Source organism: Pelodiscus sinensis, chromosome 9, assembly GCF_049634645.1.
Source record: "Pelodiscus sinensis isolate JC-2024 chromosome 9, ASM4963464v1, whole genome shotgun sequence".
NCBI classification, from domain to species: domain Eukaryota; kingdom Metazoa; phylum Chordata; order Testudines; family Trionychidae; genus Pelodiscus; species Pelodiscus sinensis.
In genome coordinates this window covers 63,888,202-63,899,170 of record NC_134719.1, presented here as the reverse complement: position 1 = coordinate 63,899,170, position 10,969 = coordinate 63,888,202, and the positions used below count along the sequence as shown (strand labels likewise).

Below are 10,969 nucleotides of genomic sequence, written 5' to 3'. Positions count from 1 at the left end.
AACAAGGATGGAGCTATCTGGTCCTTCCCAGACAGCTCTGGGGACCTACCCCCCATTCACCCCAGCACTGGCCTTGAGGTGGTTTTGTACCTGCCGGCAGGCTGGCTGGTCCCCCGTCCCGTCCCAGAAGCTGCCTGGCCTTCCCAGAAGGGTGGGGCCTCCTCAGCTCTTGCCACGCATCGGTACACAGCAGCGCACTCGCTGTCGGGGTCCGGAGGAGGAGTTCGGGGAGCCGCTCAGGCAGGGCTCGGTCCGACACGAGGAGCGGCGAGAGGGGGCGGTGGGGACACAAGCGGGCGGCGATTCTAGGTCCGGTTTGCACGCCGCACAAAAGCCTTTTCACCCGCCGCAAGCGAGGCCCAGAGCCCCCTCGCCGCCCCCTGCCACCGACACTCGTGGCCACAGACTTCAGCTTTCACCACGGCCCGCAGCTAAGTCTCCCTGACATGCACCGCCAGCGGCACACGGCACCGACATGGCCGCCGTTAGGCAGCGTCACGGCTCACAGGTCGTGCCCACACTTGGCCCTCGGCTCCTGGGCGGACCCCCCCCCTCCAGTGCGGCAGCCCCTTCTCGGGGAGCCCCCCCCTCCAGCGGCCGTGAGACAGCCTCTCTCAGGGAGTCCACTCCAGTACGGCGACCCTCTCTCGGGGGGCCCACTCTCATCTGGGGGGTCCGCCCCTCCGCCTCCAGGTGGTGCCTCTCAGGGCCTCCAGCCGCCTGCCTCTGCCATGAGCCCCTTTGGGGGGTCCCCTCCCTCTGGACCCCTGGGGCCTCCACTCCCAGGAGGAACAGCGCCCCCCGTTCTCTAGACCAGAGCGGCTGTCAGCCAGCACCAAACAGAAGGGTGTATTGAGCTCTGAACAGCAACGGGTCTCCTGGGCCCTCAGCCCACACATTAGTCTCCCCTGAGCTAGCCGCTCTGCCCGCTCTGCCCTCAGGCCCCAGCAGAGCCTCCAACACCCCCAGCAACAGCCCCTCCTCGTCCATTGTCTCCTCAGGTAAGAGAGTCGCTGGGGCCCCTCTTCTCCTCTGTCCAATGTTCTCCCTTGGTTGCCCGGGTCCCTCTCTGCAGCCCCTTGTCTGTCATCTGGCCAGAACTAGCTGTGTCCTCCAAGGAGGGTTGGGCTCATCAGGGTACCAGACACCATGGCTCCAACTCTGGGCTGTTCTCTGAAACAACAAACTCCCCGCCTTTGTCATATTAAACCAGTAACTGCTGGGCACTGAGTGCCCCCTTGTATGTAACACCCCCCCCTTTGAGCCCCCCAACCCCCCCACTTCCTCACAGGCAGTCCTTATCCCACAAAACTTACAGCCTGAGAAAAAAAGAGTGGGGGGAAACTGAGGCACAGTGAAGCAAAGTGATTTACCCAAGGTCATACCGCCAGGCAGTGGCAGAGAGCAGAATGTTGTGTAACCCAGCAGTTTGAAATGCCATGATACAACCCCCGCCCTGCTGCGCCTCGGACGAAATGGGCCGTTTCCAAAGGGGTGTGGTCGCGGGGTTACAATTAAAGGGACACATTGCTTTTGGATTCCGGACACAAGATCTTGGCCGGCAGCCTCTGTGCATGCGAGGACACAGCTCGGGCGGGCCCTGCCAGCCCCACTTTCCGGCCCACGATGAAAATCCCACATGGCACACGGAAGGAAGTCGACTCAAACCTCGCAGCCAAAGGGACTAAGGCGCTGCAGTGGCCGGCTGGCCCCAGGAGAAGCTTGGGGCCGTCCGAATGGGCACCACGTTGGTTTGGCCCCGTTCCATAGAGTCCTGCAAATGCCATCGGCTAAGCAAACAACTCAGCTTATTTGCAGGCTGACTCTTGACCTGAAAAGCTTTAATCCCCCGCGTCCGTTGGCTGATTCAGGCTGAAGTTCAGAAAGGAGACCTTGCAGCCGGTTGTTTCATCACTATGGTCAGCCTGAGTCAGCTGTCTCATTTCTTCTACACTACTAGGTCTGGCAAAGAGGAGCGGCAGCTCCGGACCCTGCTTTCTGGGGGGCTCTGCGGACCCGGGTCATCCGGCCTTTGGAACTAGCTTCGCCGGCCATCTGGAACAACACGACCCTGCTGTGCTATTAGTAGAGGACCCAACCCAGACTGGGCCCCATGTGTGCTAGGTGCTGTACAAACCCAAAGTGAGCGACAGCCCAAGAGTTTACCATCTAGTCCAGCTGGATCCGGCCCCTGGAGGCCCTGCTGTTCCTCTGCCGCCAGGCCAATTAGGGCCTGGGGGTAGGGGAGCGCCCAAAGCCCTTCTCTGCTCTGCCCCCGCCAGGCTACTTGCAGGGCGGGGGGGAGAGTGGAGGAGGCTTCACATGCTCCTCCCCCACCCCAGGCCAATCAGGGCCTGGGGGCGGGGGAGCTGGGTGATGCTTCCTTTGCCCTGCCCCGCCCCTGCAAGGAGCCCGCGGCACTTCAAAGTATCACGTGCTCCTTGCAGGGTGGGAGGAGGTTTCCTGTGTTTGCCCGCCCCCAGGCTCTGATTGGCCTGGGGGTGGGGGAGCATGCCAAGCCTCTTCTAGGGCATGGGTGTCTAGTGGGAAGGGGGGGCAAAGGGGCTCCCCCACCCCCAGACCAATCGTGGTCTGGGGGTGGGGTAGCTCTGCCCCTTCCTGTTTAGGCCCCGCCCCTTCCAGGGTGGCCTGGGGTGACTTCACAAATTTTTGAAGTGGCCCCCGGGCAGAAATGATTGCCCATCCCGATCTAGTCACATCAGGCAATGGGCAGGGAAACACATAGGCTGCTTGGGGAGCTTGGAATGAGACATCCCAGCCTTTTAAAAAAAATGCCCACAAAAAACGGTTTTCGACTAGCCGTGAAAAACAGCGAGGTACCGAGGCGGCGGCGAGCCAGAACCGCGGGGCAGCGGCCCGGCCCCCCTCCCGCGCCGTTCCAGAACGCTACGCTGCCGCTCCCACAGCCCGGTGTGTGATCTTAGCGACTCAGCAAAGAGGGCGCCGACCTCCGGGGTCATGGCCCTCACAGCTCTGGCACCGGGCCCCAAGGGTGCGCGCGACGTTCACGTTTGACATGCAGGAGTCAGAGAACGGTTGCAACAGCGCCAGCACCGCGGCAGCCTCCCTGCCCCCGATTTCATGCCAGTAATTCGGGACCCAGGCCTGCGTTTTAACTCAGCTCGTACTCGACCCCTGGCAAGCGGGTTTCTCCATAACTTTATCTCAGGCTCACTTTGCACAGTGCCCGGCGTGGGGCTGGCTTCTTATAAAACCGTGTGTCCAAAAAAGTTCATCACCGACGTTCTAGACAGACAGCCCACGTCTCACCCCAGTGTAAGCAGTCGTTAAAACGTAACGTTCCTTCTCCTACCAGCGCCTTACCCACACCTGGACTCTGTCAGGCTTGCCGTGTTAATTTCGATGGTCAATATCGGCCAAAATTCTGAGCGTAAGCAACTCACTGCCCAGCATAAATCAGAGTGAAACAAGCCTCAGGTTTTGAAATACAGACATTTCCACCTGTTCCGCATCACGCCAACAATGCCATTAAAAACCCGTTAACCTTTCGTTAGGGACACAGAGGGGAGGCAAAACAGTTGTAAAAGGGTTGGAAATATGGTGCATTAAGCCAGGACGTCTAGTCTTGTTCCCTTCAGAGAGTTTTTAGCAGGAAAAACCCCGTGGCTGTGTCTACACTGGGCTACTTATTCCGGAAAATCAGCCGCTTTTCCAGAATAAGCTGCGAGCTGTCTACACTGGCCCTTGAATTTCCGGAAAAGCAACGACGCTCTACTGTACAAAATCAGCCGCTATTCCAGAAAAACTATTCTGCTCCCGCTCGGGCATAAGTCCTTATTCCGGAATACTGTTCCGGAAAAGGGCCAGTGTAGACAGCCCAGTAGTCTTTTCCGGAAAAAAGCCCCGATCGCGAAAATGGCGATCGGGGCTCTTTTCCGGAAAAGCGCGTCTGCATTGGCCACAGACGCTTTTCCGGAAAAAGGGCTTTTCCGGAAAAGCAGCCTGCCAATGTAGACGCTCCTTTTCCGGAAAAACTGAAAATGGAATAGTATTCCGTTTTAAGCATTTCCGGAAATTCATGCCAGTGTAGACACAGCCCGTGTGTCACAGCATGTGGTGTGATTAGCTACGGGTAGGCCTGGCAAATGTTTATTAGCCTGGATGCCATCCCAAGGGCACATCATGGACAGGATAGATCAAAAGCTGCTCCGGCATTGCCCATCCCCGAGTTTTATTTCCGTTGTCCACGAACACCCCACCCATTGGAGGAGGCAGAAGCCCGTCCAACTAACAGTGGTTTGTAAGGCTTTAAAGGGGAGTCTTGTGAATTTCTCGCCTGTGAAATGGGGATCAGACGCTGATCTGCTTTGTAAAGTGGCTTGAAACCGACGGATGAAAGGTGAGCAATGGTATTATTGGAATGACGCTCCCTGGGGGGAAAAAAATCACGTTTCAAATCTGCATGCGGGGATGGTCTGCTCCTGGCCCTCCTTTGAAAAGAAGCGTAGGAAACAGAGCGTATCAGCAGAAAGGCCCGAGACAGCAAGACGCGGACAGGCCCAGAAGAGCTGGAGTTGCTCCGAGTGGGTTATTCTAACACACATCGGAGAAATGCATCGCAACGAGCAATCCCCGGAGGTCAACCTACCGATGCCCAGCATGAGTTTGCTCCATTGTACCGACGGGCCTTGGCTTTCTGGGAGGGCCTTTCTCCATGTGTGCGTCCGTGCTGCAGGAGATGAACGCTGGAAACTTGAAACGTGTGCCGGGAAGACGGGTGTCTCTTGTTCAGAGCCATCTCCGGCGCCCGAGCCGCCTGCGGTGAAGGTGATCCGGCCCTGCCAAGCACACGGGTGGCGTCAGTGTTTGCTGAGGTCAGAACGACACACCTGCAGGACAAGAGAAAGGATCCGCACAGGAACGAACGCTGGTCCCGACTAGCGAGGCCCAGGAGTGGGGCAGCCTTTCCAATAGAAGACACCGAGGGACTCGGATTTGGGACATCCGGTCCTACGTTCTTTCTCCGGCGGAGGCCAAAAGCTGGTGCGTCCTAGGAAGCCAGCGTCCCGCAGTGGTTCCACGCTACGGACTGCGGAAGGGGGCCATTTCCCTCCTGACTCCTACAGGGGCCACGTGTGTGCTCTCGTCCTCTGTACGGCTTCAGCCGACCCCTCCCGGGGTGACGTGGCTCTGTACCAAGCCTGAAGCCTTGGACAACAGCCCCCTGTCCTCCCCACGTCTGTGGGGGAGCCTGCTGCACAAGGATCAGGCCTGATACAAGGGCCGTCGTTCCATGGGACTACGTGGGACGTGCACTTCCATCCGCCCATATGCCCCAGCGGAGAGGTGCCCCTCATTCCACCCTCGGTGCTAGGTCGCACCTACGGTCCTTTCCCGGCCCTGCAGACCTGGCCTGGCCTGCCTGTGGCTAGTCCCTCCCATTCCCCCATTGTCCAGGAACCCGCTGAGCACCCCGAGATAGGCCAAGCCGGGACACAAGCGCTGGGATCCGCCCTTGGCGCCAGATTTTTAAGAATCCCTTATCCCGGGTCCCAATCAGTCCCCCTGCTGGAGGAGGCCGCAGCCGGGAAGCACGGGGGTGTAAAGAATTCGGTTACAAACTCAAGTGGGATCTCCCCCCGCCCCCCCCCACTCCTGCAATGCAAACCACGTGTGGTATTTACCGTGGCCTGCCCTCTGTCCCACTCCTTACACAGCCTTCTCCACCCCCCCCCCCCCAAGATTGACACCAGCAGGATCCATGGCCCGTCACTGGCTCTTAGGCCCCACAGACCTCTAGGGCAGAGGGCTCTGCTATGGCCCGGCAAAAGCAGCGTTGTGGGGTAACATGCAAGGGACTGGGGGGGGGGAGGGGCTCCAGTAAAGCCTCCGGCCGTGCAGGCCTGATGCCAATTGGCCTCAGCCGAAGAGCTGGCCTAGAACGCGTTAAACCCACCCCCCACGTGACGCGCCTTATGAGCGAGTGGGCCAGGGGCAGGGCTGGGACTCCAGTAAGCCTGGGTCCTACTCGGTGCTTCCTCTGGCCTGCTGTGTGACCTCAGCTCTGTGCCTCGGTTTCCCTTCCTGCATGCTGCCTGTCACGTCTGTTTGGGCTGTATGCTCGGATGTGCATGGATCAGCTCTGGTCTGGCTCTACCAGGGGAGAGCATAATTTCAGTCCAAAAGGGGCGACATGTTGCAAGGTCAGTCTAGGTCAGTGTTTCTTAAACTGTGTCCTGTGGCATACCAGTGTGCCGCAAGGCAGTTGGAGGTGTGCCACGGAGAACAACAGAATTCAAAATGGCCCCCCTTAAAGGGGCAGGCAACCTTTTTTTTTCTTAACTTTCCCCCCAACCTTTTTTTTCCCCCCCCTCAACAAAAAACCCTTGGTGTTCCTCATAAAAAAAAAATATGATTGTTTGGTGTCCCTCGGTCTTAAAAAGTTTAAGAAACACTGGTCTAAGGCCTGGATCTCACCCGAAATACCACGGTGCTAGCTAGTCCTAGGCTGTCTCAAACCATCAGGTTAGTATAAACAAACAAGCAAGCGAGAGGAGAGCGGCGAAATAGTCACGCTGTCCCGTATATACAGAGACTTCAGCGTCCATCGGGTTCCTAGCCGTGACCCTCGTTTGAAAACCACTGATGTAGCTGATAGTTCATCAAACCAGCTAGGCGGTGCTTTTAAAACTGCCTGTGGGTGTCACTCAGAGGCATAGCCCACGTTTTGTAGCACAGACATATCCAGCACCCAAAATACATAAGAACATAAAAACGGCTATACTGGGTCAGACCAAAGGTCCGGCCATCTGAGTGTCCGGTCTGCCAACAGTGGCCCATTCCAGATACCCCAGAGGAAGTGAACACAACAGCTAATCCTCACATTATCCCTCCTCTGTTACCCATTTCCAGACACACAGAGGTTAGGAACACCATCCCTACCCATCCTGGCTAACAGCCATTGATGAACTTAACCTCCATGAATCTATCTGGCTCTTTTTGGAACCCTGTTAAAGTCCTAGCCTTCACCACATCCTCTGGCAAGGAGTTCCACAGGTTGACTGTGCGCAGAGTGAAGACAAACGTCCTTTGGTTTGTTTGAAACCTGCTGCCTATTCATTGCATTTGCTGACCCCTCGTTCTTATATTGTGGGATTAAGTAAATAACATTTCCAAGGTGATACAAAAATAAACGAGACCACCAGCGTTGGTAGAGGATGACATTCTTGCAGCTCTCTGGCATGGCAAATCAGGCAGAACGCAGTATCGATATTCAGAATATCCTACAATATCCCCCACATTCTGTGCAGCGTCACACCACTACCCCACCCATCGGAGGAGGCGGAAGAAGCCCCTCCAAGTAACAAGCATGCTTCCGGGGATGACTGCTCCATGACACACGCTCCTCATTGTAACGCCGTTCCGAACCACTGAGCTGTGCCGGATCCAAGCACCGTGGGGTGAAAGCTTCTGCCCTAGGACCGGGCAAATAATTTTCCATCGAAACTTTGTTTTCAAGGACAATCGGGTTGTTGACTGAAGGAATTTTTTTCAGGCAAAACCCCAGAAGCGTTTCCATTTGCGGTGCCTCCTGGGAAGTTCATTTAGCACTGCTGGCTTCCAGCGCCTGTCTAGGAATGGCTCTGTTTCGTGGTAAGGGCCGGCAACCTCTCTGTAGGGAGAGACTGGATTTTACATCCACCGACCCCCTCCGGCCTCCCATCCCCTTTTTCTTCTCGGAGGTGGACTTGGATGGACGGCTGCGCTCAAAAGGGAGGTGCTGTCCAGAGTTTGGTCGGGGCCCAAATTGTACGTTTTGGCCAAAAAAATGGAAGTTCTCCGCCCACCCCACCCCTTGCACCCTAGTTTTCCCACTCCTTCCACCCTGTGGTCCATTATCAATTCCCAAAGCCACTGCAAACCTATTGGCCCACCTCCTCCAGGCTGGCGACAGTACACACCCTGCCCCTTTGCTCTTGCGGGCGCGAGCACGTCGGCTCAGGATGGGGATTGCCCTTGGCTGCCGTGCATGGCTGCTCACGGGAACTTTCCTTCTCTGCCACTGGGGAGCCAGGTGGTGTTTCTGGTGCACCTGGGAGAGCCGCTGGAATATTTCTGGTGGTACTTTGTGGCCTAGTTTTGGATTGTGCTGTCCTGATCAAGGCTGTAAAATCCAGCCTCTCGCTACAGAGAGGTTGCCGGCCCAGGAAGCAGAGCCATTCCTAGACAGGTGCTGGAAACCAGCAGTGCTAAATGAAGCATCCGGCCTTCAGACCCGGGAAGTGACTTGGAGTCTGGAAGAAAACGGAATAAATTCTCCCGTGACTCATCGCTGCCACCTAGTGGATGAAGTTGGTCAGTGGCCTCTTCCCATCCTGGGTGTAGTAAGCAAAATGCAGGACAATGTAGCACTTTAAAGACTAACAAGATGGTTTATTAGATGATGAGCTTTCGTGGGCCAGACCCACTTCCTCAGATCAAATAGTGGAAGAAAGTAGTCACAACCATATATACCAAAGGATACAATTTAAAAAAATGAACAAATATGAAAAGGACAAATCACATTGCAGAACAGAAGGGGGATGCGGGGGGGTGGGAAGGGGGAGGAAGGAAGGTAAGTGTCTGTGAATTGCTGATATTAAAGGTAGGGAGAGTGGGATGTTTGTGAGTTAATGGTATTACAGGTGATAATTGGGGAAACTGTCTTGGTAATGGGTGAGAAAGTTCAAAGACTTGTTAAGTCCTCGTTGGTAAGTGTCGAATTTTAACATGAATGACAGTTCAGAGGATTCCCTTTCAAGTGCAGATGTAAAAGGTCTTTGTAGCAGAATGCAGGTGGCTAAGTCATTTAGAGAGTGTCCTTTCTGGTTAAAGTGGCAAGAAACTGTTTTCTCTTTGTGATCTTGTCTGATATCTGTTTTGTGGGCATTAATCCTTTGGCGAAGTGTCTGAGATGTTTGTCCAATGTACATAGCAGACGGACACTTTCGGCACATGATAGCGTAGATTATATTTCTGGATGCGCAGGAATATGTGTTCTTGATCTTATAACTCACTTGGTTAGGTCCAATAATGGTATCAGCAGAATGAATATGTGGACAAAGCTGGCAACGGGGTTTGTTGCAAGGGAAGGTACCAGGGTTGGTATTAGTGTGGTATGTCCTGTGGTGGTTGGTAAGAATCATCTTGAGGTTAGGTGGTTGTCTATAGGAGACTATGGGTCTGTCTCCCAGAGCCTCTTTGAGTATGGTATCCTGTTCCAATATAGGCTGTAGTTTATTGATAATGTGTTGGACAGGTTTAAGTTGGGGGTTGTAGGTGATGACAAGTGGTGTTCTATTGTTGGTTTTCTTGGGTCTGTCTTGAAGTAGATGGTTTCTAGGTATTCGTCTGGCTCTTTCAATTTGCTTTTTTGTTTCTCTGGGTGGGTAGTTGAGATTTATAAATGCTTGGTAGAGATCCTGAAGCTTCTGGTCTCTGTCAGTGGGGTTAGAGCAGATGCGGTTGTATCGAAGGGCTTGGCTATAGACGATGGATCGTGTGGTGTGTTCTGGATGGGAGCTGGATGCATGTAGGTAACTGTATGAGTCAGTGGGTTTTCTGTAGAGAGTGGTGTCTAATTTTCCATTGTTGATTTGTACGGTGGTGTCCAGGAAGTGGATCTCTCGTGTAGAATGGTCCAGGCTGAGGTTGATGGTGGGGTGTAGGTTGTTGAAATCTCTGTGGAATATCTCCAGTGTTTCTTGGCCATGTGTCCAGATCATGAAGATGTCATCGATGTACCGTAGGTAGAGGAGAGGTGAAAGGGGACGGGAGTTGAGGAAACGTTGTTCTAGGTCAGCCATAAAGATGTTAGCATACTGTGGGGCCATGCGTGTACCCATGGCTGTGCCGCTGATCTGGAGGTATAAGTTGTTCTCAAACCGGAAATAATTGTGGGTGAGAACAAAGTTACATAGGTCTGCTATCAGGTTGGCAGTAGTGTCCTCTGGGATAGTGTTTCTAATTGCTTGTAATCCGTCTTCATGTGGGATGTTGGTATATAGAGCTTCTACATCCATGGTGGCAAGGATGGTATTATTGGGGAGGTTATCGATGTTTTGTAGTTTCCTTAGGAAGTCAGTAGTGTCTCGGAGATAGCTGGGGGTATTGGTTACGAAGGGTTTGAGAAGAGTGTCTACATAGCTGGATAGACCAGTAGTGAGCGTGCCAATACCAGAGATGATGGGACGTCCGGGGTGCCCAGGTTTATGGATCTTGGGAAGTAGATAGAACAATCCTGGGTGTAGTAAGTTAGGCAAATGTGCCCGAGTCCAAAGCATCCTTCAGCAGGGTATAAAACCCACTCGGCCACGTCGTCTCCTGATTTCGATGTGCTCAGAGCCTGCTAAGAGAAGAGCTCCGCTATGGCCCCATCTCTCTACCCGCTACACACAGCAGAGAGGAATCCAGGGCTTGAATGACAGGGGGTGTTTATGTTGCTGAGCTGGAATATCCAGATTGCAAAATAAAAAAGTAAGTTTCTAGCCCTGGTGGCTGAAGAGATACTTTCCACTCATAACCTGAATATACTCAGGGCAGCAGTAGTTTCCTTAGCCTGCTGCCAGGTGGGCCAATGACTTCCATCGATGTAAGATACGCAACTCCAGCTAGGTGAATAGTGTAACTGGAGTCAATGTACCTTGCACCATTTTTCTGGAGTGGTCCCACAGACGGAGGTTGATGGGAGAAATGCGCCCATTGACTTCCCTTACTCCTCACAACAGCGGGAAGTACCAGTGCCGATGGGGGTGCCATCAGTGTTTGATTTATCGGGTCTTCACTAGACCCACTAAATCGATTCCCGGGGAATCGATTGTCTGGCAAGTGGCGACGTGGCCTTAGAGGAGAGAAGGCCTCTGTTCCTTGTTAATCTCTTAATCAGGTCAGCTCTGAAACCCAACAGCGACCCTGCTCTGTATGTGAGAAGCCAAGCAGGGAGGGAAGG

General features: G+C 54.3%; 1 protein-coding gene across 3 annotated transcripts in view; it reads right to left on the bottom strand.

Annotated features, from left to right (window-relative positions):
• Positions 1–4,106: 4,106 nt before the first annotated feature.
• Positions 4,107–10,969, bottom strand: part of LOC102445713 (flavin-containing monooxygenase 5) — a 61,103-nt gene continuing 54,240 nt past the window's right edge. The window contains exons 11-12 of one of the 3 annotated variants that reach the window (XM_075937039.1): positions 4,631–4,871; positions 4,107–4,472 (exon numbers count right to left, since the gene is read on the bottom strand). In XM_075937039.1, the coding sequence (XP_075793154.1) occupies positions 4,428–4,472; positions 4,631–4,871 (286 nt within the window). In that variant the 3' untranslated portion in view covers positions 4,107–4,427. The remainder of the gene's footprint in view (positions 4,473–4,630; positions 4,872–10,969) is intronic. The other 2 variants (XM_075937041.1, XM_075937040.1) reach the window with 2 other exon arrangements.